The sequence below is a fragment of the Coturnix japonica genome, chromosome 10 (genome assembly GCF_001577835.2).
Source record: "Coturnix japonica isolate 7356 chromosome 10, Coturnix japonica 2.1, whole genome shotgun sequence".
Taxonomy (NCBI): domain Eukaryota; kingdom Metazoa; phylum Chordata; class Aves; order Galliformes; family Phasianidae; genus Coturnix; species Coturnix japonica.
Genome location: NC_029525.1, coordinates 7204649 through 7228561, shown reverse-complemented (window position 1 = coordinate 7228561; position 23913 = coordinate 7204649). Strand labels below are relative to the sequence as shown.

At 37.4% G+C, this 23913-nt stretch overlaps 2 protein-coding genes across 4 annotated transcripts in view; one reads left to right on the top strand and one right to left on the bottom strand.

Annotated features, from left to right (window-relative positions):
- WDR72 (WD repeat domain 72) overlaps nt 1-3748 on the bottom strand; it is a 96127-nt gene extending 92379 nt beyond the window's left edge. Inside the window, exon 1 of the mRNA XM_015873028.2 lies at nt 3458-3748. The gene's annotated coding sequence lies outside the window, so the exon portion shown is untranslated. The remainder of the gene's footprint in view (nt 1-3457) is intronic.
- Nucleotides 3749-8434: 4686 nt separating this feature from the next.
- Nucleotides 8435-19981, top strand: LOC107318761 (protein unc-13 homolog A-like). 3 transcript variants are annotated; one of them, XM_015872982.2, is made up of 7 exons: nt 8435-8564; nt 9839-9868; nt 11553-11652; nt 12035-12152; nt 13233-13356; nt 14213-14348; nt 15340-15664. In XM_015872982.2, the coding sequence occupies exons 1-7, from the start codon at nt 8543-8545 to the stop codon at nt 15602-15604; spliced, it is 795 nt and encodes a 264-aa protein (XP_015728468.1). In that variant the 5' UTR covers nt 8435-8542; the 3' UTR covers nt 15605-15664. The 3 variants fall into 3 exon arrangements, with proteins under 3 accessions (XP_015728468.1, XP_015728470.1, XP_015728471.1); XM_015872984.2 differs by lacking the exon at nt 15340-15664 and adding an exon at nt 19681-19981 and having other exon boundaries at nt 8438-8564; XM_015872985.2 differs by lacking the exon at nt 15340-15664 and adding an exon at nt 15213-15323 and having other exon boundaries at nt 8439-8564.
- The last annotated feature ends 3932 nt before the right edge of the window (nt 19982-23913 follow it).

Sequence of the window (23913 nt, the reverse complement as noted above, 5' to 3'; positions counted from 1 at the left end):
TGTTCATGTAATTGTCCTTAAATCTTCCTCCTCTTCTTAGCTTTCTTTAACATCAAGATATCGATGTACAAGATAAAGAGTACTTTGCATAAATATTTTGACTCTAGGAATACCACGACTGCCCTAGAAATACTGCAGACTTATTTGCACAAGTGCATATATTCACACTTTGCCTGAAAATATTGGTTTTATCAAAGATATGTAGTGAAGCTGAAAGCACCAACAGCAAAATTTCTTCCTTTTCTAAAGCAAATTATTTGTCATACTATTCCTTTAAAGAGGTAAAGCTTTTCTACAAAGTCAAATACTGCCCAAGGCATTTCTCGCCTGCATGTAAGCTTATCAGCACATGTTAAATTCCTCCAGCTTTGCCCATTCAAGCATGTCTGATTCACAGTGTTAACTCATAATCCAACTTTAAATCAGGTTCCTCAGTCATGTTCTCATTTCTCTCTGCTTGCAACATAATGAACTCTTGTTTGTCCTGCCTTCCTCTGGCTGCCGGAAAGTACTCCCTCATAACTGTAAAAAATATATTCTTGTTCTTAGTTAAACTCATACCAGTTCTTTCCACCTATAACATCACATCTCCACCATCCTGACCCTTGTTTTATGAACACGTCTCACCAGAACCACAGCACAGGCCTCTTAACTTTGAAAATAACTTTCTGCCACCACACTGATGCCAGCAATGCTGCTCACAACTTTGCTATGAATTGCTCTTCAGAATCCCATTGTACTCCTGAATCTGAAAACAATGAACAATATTTTGCATTTTGTGAAGCATCAAGAGTACATGCAGGTTTTTATAGGTTTAAGCAATGCAGTAAATTAGAAAAGAAAATGAAATACTGAGGGAAAAAAACCTTAGAACTTAGAAATTAGAATACAATGGAGATGAAAAGGCTCCAAGGAAGAAGACTGTTCTTTCTCCCACCTCTTTGTGTTTTAATACATTTTTCAAGATCTTGAACCACACCTTTCCCTCTACTTGGCTTTGATAGCTTCCCCTCATTCTCATTCTGGAGACCGTGGTTGCCAGTACATTTCTAGTTTAAGATTTAACAATACTTCTTATGGGACCTGCCAGGCCTACACCTTCATCAGCCAGAGCAGTCACTGCTGAGTGACCACCAGACTTCCCTTGGGGTGCAACTGTGCTGCTTTTTCAGTCCAAGGGAGCAAGAGCCCAGGACCAGGAATCAATACAACTCATTTTAACTAGCAAGAACCACCTAGTAATACCTTGTTTGTATTTCTTGAACGAGTGACACAAGAAACACTTATTTCATTCCACACTGTAATTCACCACAATCAGAAGGAGCACAGTAAGGGCAACACCATCTCCCAGCTGCTGATTACATCAAAGGTTTGCAGCACAAATTCAATTTTATGATGTTAATCTCAGCCTGCCACTCAGAAATTTTCTCTGAGGGATATGATTTTTTTTCTCTGGATTTCATTTTAAGAATGATTTTCTTCTTCAACAATCAATAAAGATATGTTTTCATCAAAAGACTCTATCTTGGCAGAATTCAATTGGCCATTTGAAAACCTTTTGGTGACACAATATTAATTAAAATAGTTTATGTTGCTCCTAAACTGGAAAATGGGGCAAGAAAATACCAGCAACTTGGAACTCTCATGCTGTACACAATGATACAGGGTATGGTATAATAACCTGCACCTCTTAGAAGTTAGCATTGCCCCATAAGCTATTACTTTAAGCTTGCTAGGAAAGCATTGTGAGACACCTTTTTCCAAACACAAAAACCAAAATACATGCAAGAATATAAAATCCCTTTCTTCCATTTCCATTAAAAAGTCTTGGATATAATAGCTGTGTACACATTTGATAGCCATTAATACATAATAGAAGCCAAAGTCGCACATCACCAACAAGAGCTTTGATGAACTTTCATTTTTATGAAACGCCGCACTGTGTAACAACGTAGCCATAACTAAGCCTACAGGATTCATTATTTACACTGCTTTAATATGGAAGAAAAAGTTAAAAATAAATAAAATCCCCAAGAGAAAGGCAGCAAATACCCATCAGAGATTGAGTCACTCAGTTTGTCTTCCCTGAGTGACCTTGAAGTCACTGAAGATACATCATCAGAAGGGTGTTGGTCTGGGTTCAGCTGCACTGTACTCCAGCATGTTGAAATAACAAACAGAACTGGAATCAGATGCTAGAAATAAAACATTTCACCAGATTTGGCTTTTGTGTAGTGATGCAATAATCACTAATTAGCAGTGTAATCAAGCACATCATCAGGAAAGTTTCCCAACTGTGACTGTTTAAGAACTCCTCACTTTTCCCTTTTGCTCTTCGAGTACTCTTTATTACCAAACAGGCCTCTACACAATGTTCCCTGCTACGGGGCACACAACTGTTTAGTGTAAACAGCCCTGAATGATTTATAATATACACACAGACAGTCCCATACAAAGACACAGTTTATTATGAAGCAAAGTCCGAACCTGACTCAATACTTTGCAAGGCACAGACTGCACTCTTTGTTACAGTATAGTTCTAATTTTAACATTCGAAGTGTTTAATGAGAGGCTTGGTCCAGTCACACCATCAGCCATGAAAGCAGCACAGACCTTTGGAGCAGAACCAGCTCACACAGCAGCAGTGTCTGTAATGAGCGTTCCCAAAGCTCACATACCCTTAACGAAGGCATTACCTATTTGTTGAAGTTACAGGAAACACCACTATGTTATGTAATAGAATCATAAAGGCTGGAAAGACCACTAAGATCACAGTCCAGCAATCAACCCACAGCTGTGACAGCTAGAGACCATACCCTTCAGTGTCACATTTACCTTTCTTGAGCACCTTCAGGGCCGGTGATCTCCCTGGACAGCCTGTTCCAGTGCCAAGACACTCTCTTGAGTTTTTCCCTAATATCCAACCTGAACCTCCCCTGACAGAACTTAAGGCCATTCCCTCTCATCCTATCGCCACTACCCAGGAGCAGGGGCTGACCCCCACCTCACCGCAACCTCCTTTCAGGGAGCTGCAGTCCTAGCAAGGATTGAAGAAACAACTGTGACCACGAGGCTCTCAGCGAGCCCTCTCGATTCCCTGAGCAGAATTCCTAATCTGAACCACTGCTAAGAGACAAAGTGCGGCAGATGTACGTACATCTCTAGTTATTTTGGAATCTCAACACCCACACGAGACATCAAGCACCACAAACTGAAATTTAAATGTCACGCAAACACGGAGCAGCTGCTGACAAATACGCAGACAGGCCACAACCAATTACAAAATAACAGCTAAAAGAAAAAGTTCTACTTGCAGCACAGCAGAGCTCGCCCTGTCCTCCCATCACCACGCCAAGCCCGAGCCGCGCGAGGGGTCTGCACAAGCAAAGCCTCGTGCAATGCGCGTGTCTCGCCTGCGCTGAGAGAAAAGCTGAGCTGAGCCAGCGCAGCCCCTCACCTGGAGCCGCTCCGGGAACTGCGAGCGAGAGAAACACCGAGGGGAAAAGCAGGAGCGAGGGCAGGGTGCGTCCTGCTCCGGAGGGTGACGCACAACTCAGTGCTCGCCCGCGGGACGGCGGCCGGAGCGAAGCTGGTACGAACCGCCCGCAGCCTGGTCAGAGCGCAGGGCGCCCGCAGAGGTGACGCGCTCATACAGCGGGTCTCAGCCTCGACAGCTCGTGGGGAAAAGGACGGAGAGCCCGAAAGAAGGAAAAACGAAACAACAAGAAAAATAGTAGGTAGAAAATAAAAAGGACGTAGGGTTAAACTTGGACGACACCAGCACATCCCGTCCACCCACCCGCCCCTTGCTAATGAGGCAGGGACACGCCGCACCCAGAGCACATCCGACGGGTGAGCACCGGACCTCAGAGCGCCCCCCCCCCACCAGGCGATGGAGTACAGGCAATGCTTAACTACCGTACAGGGCAAAGAGGTATTGAGCTTCTGCGCGCTGCAGCGGGACACAGGTGTTCCGAGAGGGGCGGAGTGGAACGGAGCGGCCGCTTTGGGCTCCCAGGTGGGCGCTGCGGGGGAGTGTGATTCCAGACGGGCGGGCGGGGCTCTGCGCGGTGCGGGGGGTACGCGCTGCTCAGCTTCGAGGGCTTAAAGAGAGCTTAGGTGGACTGTTGTGAATAGAGAGAGAGCGGGAGAGAAGACAGCGAATAGATGTGATGGTTGTTGGTTCGCGAGATAAACAAAGCAACGGGAACAGGTGTTACTGAAAAGTTTGTGTCTCTGAACTTATTACTTCCTAAATCTGCCTTCTTTGTATTTACTGGAATAATATGAAAGCATACAGAGACCTGAGAGGATGTAAAGAGGCTTAAGTATGTTTTTAGTGTCTATAGTTCTCCTGTTTTAGTGCAATAATTACTGCGGTGCCTTATGCCTGCTGTGTTTTTATTTTAGTCTTGCTGAGCTCGTGCGTGTGTTAGAGGTGTTTCCCTGAGGTGTCTGCCTTGAGGTAAAGAACGATATTCCAAAATACATTGATGTGATTGCAGCCTTCATCCACGGGGCGTGTTATAGAGGTGAGTAACCATAAAGAAAAGAAGTTCGTAGAGATTGTGGAACTTTAAAAAGTGCTCTCCCCTTTCCCCCTCCCCTTCCCCACCTCGTTCTGCACTTTAGCTTTTCTAAGACTCAGCATTCCCTTGGAAACTTATTGTATTTCTTGTAAACAACTTTGTGAGGGAGGACTACTGTTTTTTCACGTGGAATAATTTCATGTAGGGAAGTAACTACTAAGAAAAGGAGACCTCTGAACCGATGGGATCCAGAAGGTAACGGCAGTTAACGGGTCAAAAATACACAAAGGATAGGGGTGCAGAGAGAAAATGAAATCAGCGCTGGGATTCAGCATCCTCTTCTGGAGAAGATAAATGGTTGGTTTGGTTCTTCTGCTCCGAAGGTGAACTTCCTGCACTAAATGAACTTCCTGCACTAAAGCTACAGTCATTTCTAGCTCTGTTCCTTGAGTGTGTTTTCACATACAGATACAGAAGATAAACATTTTAAACTCAGCTCTTTTCCTATCTCTCTCTCTGATGTAGATACCACTCATGCCACCTCATTTTACCTTCTGTGTATATGTGATCTTCTTTTCTGATTCTTCTGTTGAAGAGAGCTTATGTAGGTTTACAGAGTGCTTCATTCAGGAATGCTGTGTTTATTGCGAACTTGGGCACCAGGCTGTGTAGAAACATCGTGCAGCTAGCTTCTATGTCAGTGTCTTGTTTTCCCAAACTATAATTGGATCAAAACAAGGCTAACAATGAGCAACTTACATGAGCCAGAATATTCAACTGGCTTCATTTAGTAACCAAAGCTTCTTTTTGAGACTAATATGAACAATTAGGACTTAACAACATTGTTGACAGATGTCGTGTAGCAAAGTGGGAAGCAGTTGTAGCTTAGGTTGCATTGGGGCAGAGTTGTCAAGCGGTGAGAATTTATTGTACAAAGCTACATGTTGTTACAATTAAGCTGTTCTTTTGCAAAGGAAGGCTTTTGTTGGGTTCACCACTCCTGGAGACTTAAGGATGCTGTTGGTTAATTCAATGCTTTTATGAGAATAAGCATGATTTCACAAATTAGTATTGGATAAACAGGTGATGAAAGATGCTACTTGTCATGGATTAGAATCAAAGCAAGGCAAAGTTCAACTTCTTGTCATTTCTTTAGATTTGAAAAACACAACTTAATGTTTCATTTCCCAAGAAAAATAATGTTTGAATCTCCAGGTCCAAAGATAAGGTAGTGATATGGGTTATCATTTAAAAATAGATGTGTGTTTCTGCCTTACTTAAGGCAATGGAGCATGAAGTGTAATACACGTTTTCCGACGCTAGAGGGAGCCAGGGGAAAAGCTGGAGGAGAAACTTCTGTTTAATTTTCCTGAGAATGCGGAAACAGAATTCGTTATTGCTAAATTGGTGTTCAAGTAGATTAAGGTTGCAGAAGTGCACATCGTGCTGCTTTCAGCTCATAGCTTTGGTGAACTAGAAGTCTTGGTCCTTTGTTCCTCTGGAATTATAGTGAGCAGTTGAATTCCAGTAGCAGCAATCAATCTTACACAGATCATATTGATGATAAAGAGATCTTTAAAAAATCAAAGGTAACTGAATATAGATGCTAAAAACTAAATTGGGTTTCCTTTAGTTTTATCTATCTTTGCACTGAAGCATATCTTTATCTATACAATGACTTTCTGGAATGTGTGACTTCATAATTCTGAATAACCCCATCACTGTAGAGGCTGAGAGTCTGAAGAGTATCCAAACTGAATAAAAATAATCCACAGTATGTGATTCTCTTCTCATTCTGTACATGGCTCTGAATAAAAGTGGCCAAGAAAAGATAGCTTCATAACATTCACATAGGAATGTGATTCAAGGAGGCTGTTCCTATAAATAGTACTTAAGTATAATTGAATTTTGGCTAAAAGGTCTTTTTTTTTTCTTTTGCACTGTTTTTTGTTTTGTTTTTTTTTTTCCATATTTCTTAAACCAAAGAAATCTTTACTTTTTTATTTTCCTTCCCTTGTGAGAACTGAGAGGCTTTAATCCTCATTCTTGTTATACGTCATATTATAAATCATGTGTTTGTGACCATATTTGTTGCATTACAAGCATCCTGTAGAGAAAGAACTTCCTGAGAAGAACAATGTGTGGTTCTAATGCCAAGTAGGTAAATAATCAAACTGAAATCTCCTTGCTTTTGATGCTGAGCAGCTTCTATTTGTTACTATGTGCAAGTTAACTCAGTCCAAAGAAATAATGTAACAGAAGTATGTTTAAAAACAAAAAGCAACAGAACAGATTTCCATGTGTCTTACAGAAGATCACTTGGTGATGTCAAGTATCAGCTTGATATCTTAATAGGAGCGTCATACCTTGTTTTCTGTCCATACTTCTTACCCATTGTGGATTTGACATAGTTTGGCTAGAAATACAAGGCAATTGATTGTGTACTTAAAATGTTTTCCTGCATTCTTGATTCTAGACATGCATTTATAGAACCTGTAATATCAGTCATTATGTTAGAAATGATAAAATGGAAGAGAAAAACATAGGGGAAGGTATCACTAAGTTAAGATATTTACTTGAATGTACTGAAACTATTGGGTAGTGAAACACCCTTGTCATATTGCAGCTTCTGCTCTCGTCCTTCAGTCAAACTCTGTCCTGACTGCTTGGTCCTGCTCAGAGCTCTTGGTTGTTCTTCTGTTAAGCATAATGCTTTCTCAAAGTGAAAGACTACTTGTGCTAAACGTGTCCTCAGTCCATATTCAGCAATTCTCTGCTGGTGTTCAGGTATTCTCTGTATATTTCTTCCTGTGTAATGATGACATCTGTACAAGTCTTCACATTCTCTCTGGATGAACTTTATTTCAGTATTAAATTACCTTCATGATAAAATATAGATATTCTTCAAATGAAGTAATTAAAATGTGTGCCTATTAACTCCTGTCCTGTCATTAAAAAAACAATGAGAAAAGACAGTCCCATTTATCATCTCCTCTGAGATATTTATAAACACTGATAAATTTCCCTTCACCCCAATGGCATCTTTCTCTTTTCCAGGTTAAAAAGTCTCAACATTCACCTTTCACTGAATTTCTCTTGAACTTCAAACAATTTCTCAGTAGATCCTGAGCTTAAAAGGTTTACATCTCCTCTTCTGCCCTGAGGACTCTATTCCTCTACTTGAACTTAAGATCTAAGAACAAAAGAAAAACAGATTGTATGGTACAGACAGAAAAAAATGAAGTTTTTCATCACTTTATGAATACATATTAAAACATTTTTAAGAACAGAAAACAGCACCATTAATAACCCAATTAACCAGAACAAATAGTAAGAAAAAAAAAAGCTGCAGTTCTTGTAGTGATTTCAGTGTTTTGAGTATTGTTTCTAAGTCATCAAGTATCGCTGCAACAGAGTATTTGTTATCCATGCAAAGTAAACAGGTACAGCAATAGAATTACAAGTTCATGGAGTGAATTGAAATTAAGCTTGTCCCTGTGATATTTGCATTTTGTTTTAGTAAATTAAGCATACTTTTATTTTGCTGTAGCTAATACAGTAAAATAGAAGTTCTGACTGTGTGAACCAGTGTGTAGAGTACCGAGCCGTTTTATTCAACAGAGTATTAAAAATGAAAGTTTAAGAAATCCCAGAGTTTGTCCCTAATAAAATCCTTGTGCCATGTTTGTTATTGCTGGACAGAGGTGGCATTCAGGATTGTTATTTGGACTGGAGGCAGCTATGTCTGATAGACGCTGAGGAAATGAGAGTGAGGAAACAGCTGTAATAATTTTTCCATTCCTTTTCCATCTCTGGATGTTTATTGAAGCAGAAAGAATTTGTCACTGATGTTTTAATTGGCTGGCTTTTCTCCATGTAAAACATGGGAGGAGTGTGTAGGAAAAGTGAAATGTGTAACACACTTACACTGAAGAAACAGGAGGTGAGGTGTGATTTAGTGTTCACCAAGACAAACTATTTAAAGTTATCTCCTAAATTACCTTTCTTCTGGAATGGAACTTCTCTCTGTAAAAGGTAGGTTTTTCTTATCAAGCTGGCTTCTTCACCAACATGTTTAGTAGGTGGCTATTTGAAGCACCTTCAGAGACTGCGGATGTGTGTTGTTGATTTATGTGAAGGGGGTGGGGGGGAGGTGTCATTCTTGTACTGCTTTCTTCAAGGGAAGTCAAGCACTGTGTGTAAATTCTGTGCCTTTGCAGTGTAGTCAAACTGATGCAGTGTTTGGAGTCCCAATCTGCCTGCAGCTTGGTGACAGTCTGATGGTCTCTCCCTGTTTGGTCTGAAAGCAAAAGCTTTCTCAACATGCAAAACAAAGTGGAGCTATTTAGGTAGACATTTTATAAGTATGTTGTAATGCCATGGAGTACTTAAGGATATTTAGGTACAAATGAAAGCAAGAATAAGTAAATGGAAGGTAGATAAGCAAGTGGAACTCAGAACATAGTGTTAAGCTATAGGGACCTCAATAGTGTAAAGCTAAATACTTGAAATTTTGCGTTTTTAATTGACAGTTATTGGTAATTAACTGGCAACTATTAGGTCAAAATTAGACCAGTGAAATACATGATATACATAAAAATTGCAGGACTGCAGTGTTGCTTCATTCAAATACATCTAAACTGTCTTATGTGTGCTGGTATAGCAGGAAAGAATAATGTTTATCTGGATTAAAGACTAAATTAGATGATATTTACTAGTCATACATCAAATCTGAAGTAATAACCATGTTTCCATACTTAAGACAAATCTATGTCAATCACAGCTGGTTCCAGAGAACACTTCATCCATGGGAGTGACGCCATGGAGTGGAACTTAAAGCTGTAAAACAAACAAATGATTCAGGATTCAAAATGCAAACTTTTAAATTGGTAAAGTGTTTGCAGGCAGAATTAATACTGAAAAGTACTTCTTAATAGGGTGTTAGTTCTTAGTTTCAGTGTTGGGAAGACTGTAAGCTTTCTGTAAATCTATTTAGTATTTTGAACCCTCATTAAGAGGTGATGGGTAGTGTATAATAAAGAACTATCTAGTCTCCATTCTACCATCAGACCCATGTATCAGACCCATGTATTTACTAAGCTCAAACAGGCTGTAAAAGAAACTTTCCTCTTTTCTTTTTTTTTTCCAAAATTGTATCAATAAATAATATTATTACAATGGTGTGTATATTTGGAAGTGTTATACTTTTTGTTGATTTTTATTTTTTAACTATTGAAATAGCTTAGATTTCCTTAAATAATAATAATATTACATTGTTGAGGTATTAAATCTTTTTTTTTCTTTTATAGTTAAAAAAGGAAGATTGGATAAAGCAGCTGGTAAGTCTGAATTACCCTCTAATTTCTGTTTTAATTTTATTTCATATGTCGTATTAACCTATTAGGTGACTGTCATGTATCTCAACAGGAGTTCAGCACAAAACAAATGAGGAAATAAAAGTACTTTAAAGATAAAAATAAAAGGTTATGTACTCTAACAATTCATTATTTTAAGTTGCTAATTATCATCTCTCAATCAAGTTAAAAGATAATTCCATTTTAAAAAGTAATGTTACTTAATTTGACCTAAACTGAGTCAAGAGGAGCTCTTTAACTTCACTTCCTTTGCTCACACAATGTTGAACAGAGACTCCCATTTTTTATTGAGAATTGCTGTAATGGATTTGTGGAAGCAAAGCTGGTTGTCTTGAACAAAGTCTGTGACTCCTTTCTACTACCAGAGAAGCTCAGTAACAGTCTGTTTTGATAGTTATTCTTTGAAGGAGAATGCAGTATCTGCTGTACTGTGGGAGACGGCTTTTATATTTTGTTACTGAATATAACCCATGAAATCTAAAGAGGACTAATTAGTGATAAAGCACTGAAAGGCAGTGTCTATATCCAGGGAGAGAGGCCGAGGAGCCCTTGGAGAAATAGTAGTTCTAAAGGGCAGATATCATTATTTCTTGAATGAAAATTTGTCAGTACAGGCAGGCAGAATATTTTGAAGCTCTTATGCTGGAAAATGAGCAAGGAAAGATAGAAAGCAATCAGGATTTATCACCATTTTTAGTAGTAATCCAGCTCACCACTCTATCTTTTCTGTTACTGTTTCCTTTAAGGGAACTCTTACTTTGGTGAGATTGCTGTGGAGTTGGTTCTTTTTCCTTAAGTTTAGAAATGGGTACAGGGGCTTTAAGCTGTTGGATTAAATGTTTCAGGTTGTTTTTTAGCAAAATGATTTAATTGGGATTTGGTTTTAGGATTTCTCACAACTTGAGCTGCAATCTTCCAATCCACGTTTTCATTTTGCAGCTCCAAAAATTTTTGCAAATTTTACCTGTTGCCTCAGTTACATGGAGTAATAGGATAGCATGGGAATCATGCCTTGTTGACACTATTTCTCAAAAGTAAGCCAACTTCTTGGACATCTATATTGACTTTGTCAACAGTGTTTAAAGTAAGAACAAAAGATGTTTGAGAACACTGGTGTACTACATTACAGAAAACGTTGACTGTTGGTTTTCTTTGGGGGGAAAAAACGTTACTTAACACCTTTTAGTCCTTTTGTCAAATATTATCAGTCCTAATTAATTAGATGTACCTACAAGATAAACAGAGGCAAAGAGGTTAGCCTTCTCCTTCACTTGGTTTTGTTGAACATGAATACCAAGTAGTTAATTACCAATATTATTGTATCACTTGAAAGTTGAAGAATATCTGTGGAGACTACGTACTGGTTTCATACAAAATCTGTCAGGGAAATTGATAAATAATCTGGGAAGTCACGTCTGGAATCTGATCCCTAAAATTACTTGCATCTAAGATTACATTCTTTCCCACATGTAATGGGGTTTTCCTGTTATAATATCATTGTAAAGATTTCCTTGTTCACAGCCATGTGTTTGAAAGCAATCACTGACTGTGTTGTATGGAGAACCTTCAAATTGAGTGTTTCTGGCTGCTAGAGAAAATATTAATAATTTAGATCTGCAACTATATTTTCTTGTTACTTCTTTTACAGAGGCATTTGACACCTATGTTGTTTTGAAAGTTCAAAACTTGAAAGGCACTACAATAGACAGAAGGGGAAGTGAACCTTGCTGGGAACAGGACTTTTTGTTGTAAGTTTCAGGTACTTCTTATCAACTGACTGTTGCTTCTTCAGTGTTTTTTATTTGAGGGTTTGATATTGTGTGAGACAACTTACAACCTGTGAAAGCAAAGGAAAAATTACACTAGCAGAATAAGGCAACTGACAGCTGGGAACTGTGCTGCAATTTTGGTAGAATTATCCTTACCAAATGGAGGGGGAAAAAAAAGCATTTGAGAACGATGATGCTTTAATGCTTGTCCAGTCTGATGTTTATATTATGCCTGCTATTTTGTCTTCTGAGTATGCTGAATATGAACCTTCTCTGAATGTGCTGTAAGCCATTAACACAAGGAACTGTGATAAAAACCCACCATTTTCAATTTAATGTTTTTTGTATTCGTTGTTTTTAGCGAAATTGGTGCTGGTGAAAAGGGTTTCACTGTAGAACTGTGGAAGAAAGGTTTGCTCTGGGATAGAATTTTAGGAGTTTTATGGATTCCTTTTTCATCTGTGGAACACGCAACAGAAGTAAGTTGACCTGTGAAAATATGAAACAGTAAGTAAAATAAAATGAATTTTTTGTGGTTTTTTTTTTTTTTTTTTTTGTCTCTCACGCTGGTGCAGTGTCATAATTGATGTAAATTTATAGTCTCTGCTAGCTTCGGCCTCTTAATACTGAGGTATAGAGCAAATGTGACTCAGTAACAGCTGATATCTATTAGTTATTCGTACCCTGGAGAACAAGCATCATACCGAGTCAGGTGTAATTCAGTATGTGGGTTAGACTTCATTTGTACTCTTAATTATTAGGCAGGAACGTTTTGTTTTATGGGATCTGAGCAAGGGAATTTCAAATTGTTGTTCCTGGCCTGACTTTTCACTGTGTGACCTTGAATCTGTTAAAATGGCCAAAAAAAACCTGTTGTCCTGTCCCATGGGAATTGACTTCTGTGTTGTAGAGGGCAACAGAAGTTTGCTCTACGGTAATAAGGAATGGAGTATTGTAATGAAGAAAGATAAGTGGAGAACACCCATTATTCCAAGGAGTCATTAAGTACCCAGCACAGTCCTAGTTAGCCACCAGTGTAAGGATGTTTGCTCTCAGGCTAGAAAATCATGGAAAAAGTTTTCATGGAGTATGTGAATACTGGAGCAAAGTGGAAGTGCTACAAAACTGTCAGAAAAGAGTAAAAAGAATAAGACATCTTCTCTTCTTACAATACTCTGCAATTCTCACACCCATACACTTCTATGTAGTCTGTGGGGATTATATACATACAAACACACACACACATATATATATGTAACCCTGAATTAGGAAGATGATTTAAGTTTGGCGCCTGAGTTGCCCTTTTAGTGATAAGTTCAAGGAGAGAAAATCAGAAAAGCTTTCTTACAGCATCCCCCCATAAGTTTTCATAGCCACCTCTCCATAGAAAATAACATCTATTAGTATAATAAACTGACATTTTGATTATTCTGCTTACAAGAATAAGGGAGGGTGGGGAGATGTAAGGTGTCATAAAGGTACTCACACTGAATTAAGAAAAACTTGGTGGATAAGGCTTTAAATTCTATGTAGGCATATTTTCTGAATGTTTCTCCTAGGAAGGTCCAGGTGCCTGGTGGATGCTGCATTCCAAAGTAATAAAAAATGGAACTGAGATTCAAGGCACAAGAACACCAACTTCACATGAGCTCTTACTGGATATTTACTTTGCAATACCGTTTGGTGAGTTAAAGATTAATTGGGGAGGAGGGAAGGGAAGCATCTGTAAATACCATTACCAAAGAATTAATAAATGGAGAAATATCTTCCAATGCTGGCTTTTAAACCATTCTGTTCTACTTTAAGTTCCTAAAATAGAGTCAAGTATTAACTTTTCTGTAGATTAAATGTGTCACTGAAGCATTGTAAAGCATTTCAAAAGCTAAGTTAAGCCATCTCAATATTCTGTATTTTTGTGGGCTTTCTGTTTGTTTTTCCCCTTGTTGACCTGTTCGAAGGAAGCACCTCCGAACTGTATATTTACAAACTGCAGATTCAGGTTGCTAATGATTTTCAGGTTGCTACTAAGCAGGAATGTCATTGTACTCCTACCAAATAAATATATTTGAAAGAAATAGGATTTTAGACTGTCCTTGGTACTCTAGGTAGAGTGCCGTGGAAATCCTGTAGAGGTCACTCTTTCACTACAATTCTCCTTGCAGAGGGAGAACTTAGAATCATTCTGTCTGGTACTGAGCAAGCTGGTTATTAATTTTCACCCACTATCTGGAGCTTAAATGAATCATTACATTTTGATCACTTATTCTGTTGAATGACTATTCAGTTCAGCTGTCATCAACTGAGAATCTGTCCTTGACTCTTGGAGTTGGTGTAGTCACTTTGTTAAGCAAATTACATTGGAAAGATAAAGACTGTTGTTGCTTTTTGTATTTCCTGAAAGATGCCCCTTTGAGAATGTCGCAGACTTAATCTGCAGAAGGGAAAATAATGTTCAGTAGAAGTGAGAGCCCTTCAAGCTTTTCTTTACTTGTGATTTCAAGTGGAATCAAATTACTATTTCTGTATTTCTCCTCCTCAGATATGAATGAAGATTTAGATTACAAAGGCTGCAACAGGGGGATGCTACTTCAAGGAACAAAAGATTCACATAAAGATACATATAATGGTCTGTCATCCTTGGAAAGTGGTCTCAGCATGCTGGAAAACAAGATAAGGTATGTTAATTTGTCATATCAAGCAGTTATAACATTTATCACTGAATGTCGCTCAGAATATATGCAGTTATTTTAAGCAAGTATGTGACTGGAAGTTGCATTAACCTACAAGAAGCTATGGAAAAACACCTTTTTATATATATGGTAGGACGAAATATAATATCTTCATGTTATATTGAAAGAAAGTGTGAAGAATAGTCTCTTGCTAAGAAAATTAGTGATATTTTTGCCCTCTCATTGAATCATAGGTTGTCAGGAAAGGGGATTTCAACCTAATAAAAAATATAGGCATTAAAAGCGCATAAGAAATACTTATTTGGTAAATTCTTATAAAACAGAGTTCTGTTAGTGATATAAAAGTAGCAAACATTCTAGAATCTGTTGCGAGAGACTCTATGTACATGCTTATGTGCAGATAGCTTCAGAAGCACACAACTGTCAGCCTTCATTTAAGGTGATGCTTTTAAAGGACACTATTTTAAAGATGATGTAGTCAGTCATTAGCTTGTTCAAATGATAAATTATATGGTAGTTTCCTTTCAAATTAAGGAGCATCTCACTAGAACTGGAAGTCATTCTCATTACTGTCCCTGTTTTCGACCCCTCCTACTCTTTCATTTCCTTCTAGTTGTCACCAGCTGGTTACTCCTATTTCCTTTTCTTCTTCTTCTGGAACTGTTGTTTGTTGGAATGCGCTCTGTTGAGCCTTTGTCTGAATCAAAAAACAAGTAGCACCATTTCTCACTTGATGAGGTTTTTTTTGCCTGTTTAGTGAATTGAGTAGGTTCAGGGATGAATGGAGCAATTTTATTCTCCTCTCTGCCAGCTGATTATTACTGTTCCCTGTTTTGTCCCCTTCTCCAGGTCATCACAACAGTTTGTATAGCTAGTCAATAAACCAGCCTGGGGAACTGTTCTGTATGTAAATGAGGCATGTTTTGCCAGGTTAATTTTCACTCAGCCCAGCTTTGTGGTCCATTTAACTTGGCAGATGCTCAAGTGTTTTGTGGCAGCATGAAGTAACAATAGGAATGAGCAGGGGCAGACCTTGCTTACTCCAGCATTTTGTCAGAGGTTCAACGAGTCTAAATAATGAGATGCATGCTGAAGCATGGAACAGGTATTTTTCCTCAAAACTGTGTACTGAACTCTTGCAAAAGGAGGAATTATACAGTCTTACTGCTATTTGTGTTATCTTTCACTATGCTTTTCTGGTTTGTGGTTCACAAGCAATGTGCTGCCTGCATGATGCTTAATTTTGAAGTACAGAAAATATTAAATTAAAGCAGAGAACACCGGGGCCTGGAAGGGGGGGGCGGGGAAGAACATCTAAGGGTGTTTAGTGGAACAGAAAAGTTGACAGACAGTTGATTTTATTATTCTCTGGTGTGAAGCCCTATGAGGTCAAGCACTGAGAACACTTCAGTGGAGTTAAAAATTCAGGAACTTGCGGTTTTCCCTATCAGAGGGAAAAGACAATAAAAGCTATTACACTATTAAGGTATGTGTTCTATGAAAGTATGATGTGTACACACTTAAAAGACCTCTTCGTGTAAGTAAGGGCTGTAGTTCTGATGCCTGTATGTTCAACGAAGAATTACTGCTAAATACATGAGTTAGCAAAAAGGTGATCAAGTTCATGAGTGTGGTCAGTCAGTAGAAAGTAAACATAAACTGGGTGCTACAGCATTTTTTTTTTCTTGTTATATTTTATCTTTTTAAGTTTACAAGCAAAGTCTTGCAGTATATTAGTGGAGAAGTAAAACTGCTTCCTTAGGGTGGGGGATGTCAGTAATTAAAGACCAATTTCACTATATTTTCCTAACAACATGTCCAGTCATTAGCATATTGGCTGGGCTGACATATCTTTTCCAACAGAGATCTGATCTACTGAGCAGATTAATCTAAATGAAAGTAACTTAATCTGTCCTAATAATGAAATTATTTCCTCAGCCTTTTTGTCTCAGATGACTTTTTTTTGAATTTAAATGAACTTTTGTGTTACAAAATTGAGTTATCACTAAATTACAAGGTAGTAATTCAAAATGGAAATTACTTTAATCTAATTGGAGGCAATTTTCAAAGATTATCCAGAAAGATTATAATAGTTATAAAGCTTGTAATGAAATATTTGTGTGTTTATATCAAAAAAATTACATTTGTACTAATGAAATACATCATATAACCCTGTGGTGAGTAATTAAATTAGATCATTTATTGTGAATGATTGCACCAAATTGGCTGTATCCTGTAAATACTGAAGTTTTGTTGTATACAAATCTCATTTCCTATTAGCCTCCATATTATTTCATTTCACATTTACTGCCGGAAAGCAGTAAGCCCTCACATACCTGCCCCTTACCCCTCCCTCAAGGAAAAAAACAAACAAAAAAAAAACCAAACCAAAACTGTTTTGGCACAGTGGTAGAAGTGCCGCATTGCAACACTGCGGCCTGGGTGTTCGAATCCCCCCTGTGGAACAAGTGGTCGAAGTGCCGCTCTGCAACACAGAGGCTCGAATCCCGGGGGTTGGACTCGGTGATCTCTAAGGTCCCTTCCAACCCGCACAAGACTATTACTATTACAAAACACTTTCAAAAGTGGATTTTGGTGACTGTGTGTTTTTTACATATGTTATTTGGAGGCAGTTTTCCAGAATCAAGATGTGTGATTACAATCCACATGTGCTACATTGTTCCAGTTGTATCACTGAGTTTCACTCTCTCATGACTGATGCTGTATTGTTTTCAACATGTTTAAAGAACAAAACTATCATTTTCAAGGACAACAGCTTCATCAATTCTGGAAGGTTGTGAAAGGCATAACGTGAGATTTTGTACAAGATTATGCTCTTTCTAAACATAATTGTTATTTAATATTCCCTGTGGTAACTCCCACTTCCACGTATAGCAGACATTTCATAGGGTTTCTAGAATGCCCGAGCTCATCTCAAGTGGCATCTGAAGGCCAGATGAGTTCATTATAGCTTTGAATACCTATACTTAGGCATCTGAATCGGATTCTTTCTGCCTGCTTCAGAGATACTTATCCACAATTTCAGTTGTCTTGTATACAAATTCTTTGAAGACTTCCTCTGAAGAAAGCACTTTGCTGTTCTGAAAACAAAAAATTTGAAAGAGACTTCATTTAGTAAGCATTTTTGCAACCTACTTCTACTTTGAAGTGTTTGAGTAAGGTTCAGTCAGACCATGAATTGACTAGACATGCTTCTGATACTTGAACTTTAAATATTGGATTAAAAATGACAAACTTATTTTTAAAAGCACTTGCTTAAAATGTCCTCAGACACTGAGAAATGTCACCCAAAGGCATTCTGTCTATCAGCAATATCTGAGCAATTCAGTCAGTGCTGAGATTTAATAGCCTTGTGAAAAGCAATGCAGTTTAGTTACTAGGTTTGTCAAGTTACAGCCTCAGGGACAGAAATTACCCAAATCTAAAAAAGATAGTATTAAATACTTGTATTCCTCTTCAAAACCTCAATTAATGAGGGAAAATAATTTTAGATCTCGATTATAACTAATGGAGTTAAATCAAATATGTTTTTGAGATGGTGACTGAGCTTTGAGACAGAGACTATAGTGGGCATATGTAAAACTTCATGGTATACAGAAGGAGAACATGAGTATCATCTAGTTTACACAAATGGAACAACAGGCAGGTATTCAAGATGAAGAACTAATGTTATTTTCTCATTTCTGTTGTACTTAGCACGGTGGGATCTGTGTGCTGCCTTAATATGGGCAGTGCTTTCATAATATACTGTTACTTTGTACTATTTACTTTGGTATAAATTATTGTTTTCCAGTTGTGTTCTTCCAAATGTAAGTAGACAATGTAATAGAGATTTTCTTTCTCCCAGTGGGAAAGAGGACTGTCCTGAATTTGAAGTACTGAAAGCACATACAACAGACAGCTAGCAAAACTTTTAAACAAGATGACCTAAGACCAAGTATTAGCAATAGCTGCTGTGCATCCATCTTAGTTGAACCTCATCTGATTTAAACTTCCATTTTTGCTTTAAGGTGGTATGGTAGTATTGATGCTTGATGGTGTTTGCTGAAAAAAATACATCTTTATGGGAAATACCTTAAGAGTAGGGAAGCAATCTTTTGATGGTCAGAATAGTTTGAAAGAATCAATCTTGAAGTTATTGCTGCAGCTGTACTTTGGTTTGCTTTTCTGCTTAAGCTTTTTTTTTCCCTAGGTAACTTGAAGTAATTTAATAGTTGTACATTCAAATGGCAGGGTAAGATCACTGTTAACAGCAAGCTCCCACCAAGATACTTACACCCTTACGAGCATCTTTCATATTGAGAAACATTCACCTGAAAATTCTGTCCACTCAGGCAGCAGTTTTATACATGAATTACAGGGAAAAAAAAAAAAAAGAAAAAAAAAAGTGAGTAGAAAGATATTTTGCTTTAGGTGAAGTTTGGTTTTGCCTTATTGAAGACATTTAAAACCACATATAAATGGCGTTATTCATTTATTTTATTACAGTAAGGTAGATCTTTTCAATATTAGAAAATTGCTGTAATAGCAGCTTACACTCTTAATAAAATTAAGCCTTTTTGAGAGTACTGTGGTGCTGAGAGTTCATTCCATTGTTCCTCAGGCTTCATTCTCATCTGTCACTCAAGTTAGTACACTCATTAAAGGTCTTTTCTGCTCTGTTGCCTTTGAAGAGTTCAGATTCAACTTCATTTTTTTCAAAACTTCCCTTACCCCAAGTTTCTGGAATTATTTCTCTGAAGTTAAATGTTATTTCGAAGTCTGTTTAAGAAAAAATCTTTATAAGAAATTGTAAAGAATGCTACGGAAGCTCTCCACAGCAGAGAAAGTATGGGCAGTGTTCAGAATCAGAACTGGAGAGTACTAAGTGCTGTAACAATAGTGAATCACATAACTGCAGGCACTACAGGTATGGATTCAGTTTGAGTTAAAACCCATCCACTTTCTGTGGTGTTGGACTCCGTACAAAGCGGACTGAAATATGATCAGATTACAACTAATTTGTAACAGATATACATGTATCCATTTTCCTATTTTCAGTGATTTGTGCTAAAGATGTTTATATATGACAGCACAGCCTTCTCTATTACTCCTTATTTGTTGCAAATCATATTGGATGGAAGGGAAACGAAGAGCGTTAGATTCCTAGAGTGAATCATAGGGGATATTTTTTTTCCACTGATGTTATAATCATGGTAAGAGTGGTGTCCTGCTGTATTCCTATGTGTTTCTGGAAAATTATATCTAGGTTCTGTTGCTGGATTTTTTTTTTATATTGAATGTTTTCAATTGTCAGAAGTGAAACAGATGGACAATTGTTCTTACAGTCTGTACTGACTGAAAAATAATGTAGAGAAGATGCTTACTGAATAAATAATATGTATTAATGATGCAGTTATGCTGTGAAGCAGAGGCTTGTTCTTACGTTTTGCATTGCACAGTTCACACTGTTGAAGATTATCTGCAGCAATAAAAATAAAAAGCTGTTATTTTATGATTGTGTTTGTGGATGCAGATTTCATAATGAAATGTGTATTATTATATATTGCGAAGAGCAGAGTTGTATGAATATAGCGATATTTGTAGTCACATCTGTAATTCTAGATCATATTTTCATTTTCAAATTCAACACGTGCAATTAATGGGGAAAATAAATACTTATAGTTGTTCTATTGTTATTGTAAATAATGTTCTGACTAATGTCCACTTGCCTGAAACTTGTGAAAGAGCATATAAAAATAGCTCTTTAGTGTTACTTGTGCTATGTGATGCTTTGTGGCAGTTAAGATGAACTAGAAGCTGGTACATCACTGGACCATAGTAGAAAGATGTCTTACTCATATCCTATTCACAATTACACGTGTTTCTTTGCATCACATCTTCTCTGATGGCTTCCGCCCTTGTTCATCACTTCCTATCATAATTGTGTGTCCTTTCATTCTGATAAATGCCTTACACTGGGGAGAAGATAAACTGTTGCAGCACAGTAATGCATCTTGAGAGGATTTTTTAGTTAACAAAACTGCCCTGCATTCATCAGGAAAGCTTGGAGACTATTTGTAAGATGTTGATTTACTGTCTGACACACTTTGTGTGTGTGTGTGTGTGTTTGGGGGGGGGGGAATAATACAGAATATCTTCAAAACTACTGCTCTATAGCTGTGCAGGGAGAAAGTATTAGTATTTACTGGAGCTGCACTAAGTACGCTAAGACTGAAATTTTAAAAAGTCAGCATTCGAATAGCTGTTTGCAGTTCAAAGCTTGAGTGGTTGGAGTGTGTTTAAAAACAGCATAGCCTGCCAGTTAAAAGTAGTTTTCCCTGATTCAGCCTCCCTTGAATGTTGTGTTCAGTATTCATCTCCACGGTACAGAAGAAAAAAAAATGAGATACATGATTGCCTCCATGTGAAAGCATTGAAGCTGATAGAAGGCATGTCCTTCTACCAGGGGTGAACTGCTAAGGACATGGGTTATCTGGTTTAGAGAAAAGGAGGCCAAGAGGTGACTTTACTGCTTTTTACAGTTTCTGGGAAGTGGAAAGGGATGCCCTTCTCTATGACCTGCATAGACATTGCATGGTCAGGCAGTTAGGCTTGATGATTATTTTAAGTACCTTCCAACTGAACTATTCTTAATTTCTGCATTTTAGCACTAGGCCTTCAGTTGCAGTTGTTCTCAGGATGATATTTGAGGCAGTTGAGTTATTTCTTCCAGCATAAGCAAAGCAGGATGCCACCCAGTTTTGCAGACCAAGCCTTATGATACAGGTGGGCTTCACAGTTGAGAAAAGGAGTATCTTGGAACATTGAATCAAAAATGCATCTGTCTTTAGAAGTCAAAATACTCGAAGTGACTTAAAAATAGCAGGAGTTTATACACCTGAAGAGTTTAATCCTAAAGAATATTGAGATAAAAAGTTGCAGATCTTCAGCTGTTACTGTAAACCCTGTTCAAGTGTTCTCCGTATCAATTCAAGTTTCTGTATAAAACATCTTGCCTTCTGTGTTGGTTTCTGATTGATTTCTAACTACTGAAGATTCACAAAGAGAAAACCTTTCAGCCCTTTGCTGTCAGGTTGGAATGAAATACCTTTATCATTAATGTAGACTTGTGCCCTGGAGAGCGTTTAGTTGTCACAACATGTAAATGGTGACATAAATGAAGTTATTTCACACAAGATCTAACAATAGGTCTTCAGTGACAACTTGCTTTATGCCTGTGCTTATTTTCATGTTAGGAAGAACAGGGAGGTGGGGATACCAAAAATGCTTACCCAAAGATGGCAAAGCTAACTAACTGCTATCAGTTCCAGCTTAGTCCTTCTAAAAATGCCATTTCCCACTAAAGAAGGGGTATGGATTATAGCTCTGCTTCCCCCTTCAGGGTTATTGTTTTTTGTTTGTTTTTTTTAAGTGATGATCATAAATATTAATAACTTCAGATAAATCCTTTTCTGGCTATTCTGTGTACATACAGAAACTTTCACCTTACCTCTTGGAATACTTTCATCTTCCATTTTGGTTAATGCCAAGATGTTTATTTGATTGATCAGTCTTCTAAATGCTCAGAGCAATAGATTTAGGGTTGGTGACTGCAGGAATGTAACACAATGCATCAAAGAGGGTTTGGAATGTTTCGAAGATCTTACCCAAAAGAAAGCTGTAAAACATACACTAAGCTAAGTTGATGCAAATGTAAAATTCAAGACAAGCTTACTTTAAGTACTGACTTCGGTGTATCGGATCAATGACTTTGTCAGTTGCAGCAGTTTAAGAAGTTATCTCCCTCCCTCCCTCAGTAACCATTTTCAACCCCTCAAACTGGCTTATTGGAAAATAGTTGCTAAAATGAGTTGTGACTTCCCAAATCAATTTTAACTGGTAACAACCCATAAAAATATTGTCTGAAGGGTGAAATGCTAAGGAGAAGGAAGAACTTATTTTCCAACAAATGGTTAATTACCACCAGAAAGAGGAGGGTTAACAAGGCTGCAGCTATTGACAGGGTGTCTTTAGCAGCTGTGCAGCTAATGGACTGTGGCTCAGGTGTTTCTAAGAACCAAGCAAGAACAAATACCATCAGAAAAATGGGAAGATTGCCATGCGGTGAGTTGCTCCTATGAAAAATCTTAGGAAGAAGTAGAGAAAATATGGAGGCTTAAGAAAAACATAAAGTGAGTTTTACTACGGGAATAAACATGTAACTGGAGACTTCGCTCTAGAGGTAAGTCAAAACATGGGTCAAAGAGACCTTGTTATAAGCTTTAAGTTCATAATGATTATGTAAGTAACATGAAGAAGTGTGATACAAAAATCTCTTAAAAAGTTATCTACAGTATATGATCTTGTAAGTGACATTTTTGTTTCTGTTCACATGTTACTGAATGTCTGGGTTGGAATGGTTGGTAGGAAGGTGTTATTGCTGTACTAAGTTTTGAATTAGGTATGTACACAAGATGATCTTGAAATCAGTAAATATTATTTCATTGCTACAGAAAATGTTGCTTTCAAAATAAAATATGGAACTTGTCCAAAAGAAACTTATGCTTTGAAAATGTAGTTTTAACACAAGAAAAACCACCAAGAACCCAGGGCTATAACTCTAAATTCTTAAAAGTGAATAACAATTCTAATATTAATATCGTGTGAGCAGATAATTAAAGATGATAGTAAAGCTTATATAATTTGTTGATGAAGATGGTAAGAAAGAAAATGCAAACAAAAAATAGCAGAGTCAAATTCAAAATGAAAATTTATCATAGGAATAAGTGGCTGACCTACAAACAAGTTGTTTCTCTGCTGTAGTGTTTGGAAATAAAATAATGAAATGCATAGTAAGAATCTGAAAGCAGGAAAATGTAAAGGGTTATATATTTAATGCTACTGGAAAGGTATCTTAGAGTAGTTTGTCTTGTCAGTAAGTCATAAGAGTATGAGTGGATACAAAGATGTATATATGTATGACAGATAATGCTAAATCTTATGAATCTGTGATGCTTAATTTGAAAGACTTTCTGTGACCTAGCTAGGAATGCCTGGCTCTCTTCTTAATGCTCCTTTCAATATTTTATATTTTGTCATTCATTTCTTTTTAACATGTTGCAGTTGAGAAGTACGTTTGTTACTTCAGTTCTTCCCAGTGTTTTACTAAACTGTGACTCATTAAACAGCTTTTTAATACTTTTTAATAATTTAGCTTTTTAGCTTTTTAATAATTTTTAATAGCTTTAAATAGTTTTTTAATAATTTTAAAACTAAAAACTAAAATTAAATTATAGCTTCATAGCATGATAATTCTTAATTCTGGGATACCATTTTTACAGGTTCCAAATTCCACATTCGCTTTTCTACAAGAATAATGTTCTCCTGTACTAAGTAGGAGAGTTAGGTAAAAACTCCTGATACACTTTTTTTTCAGCTGTAAACAATTTCAATGCAGCCAGCTTCAGATAAGTTCTTGACAGGTGCCTTAACGAAGACGAGGTCATTGAAGCCCAGGTGTATGTAATAATACAAAAACATGGCAGGT

Bases quoted from the DNA above. Each gene is read 5' to 3' on its own strand.
- LOC107318761 (XM_015872982.2), top strand. From the start codon at position 8,543: ATGGAACTTCTCTCTGTAAAAG. The intron at 12,153-13,232 runs GTAAGTTGACCT...TGTTTCTCCTAG, and splicing joins CTGTGGAACACGCAACAGAA to GAAGGTCCAGGTGCCTGGTG. The intron at 13,357-14,212 runs GTGAGTTAAAGA...TCTCCTCCTCAG, and splicing joins TTACTTTGCAATACCGTTTG to ATATGAATGAAGATTTAGAT.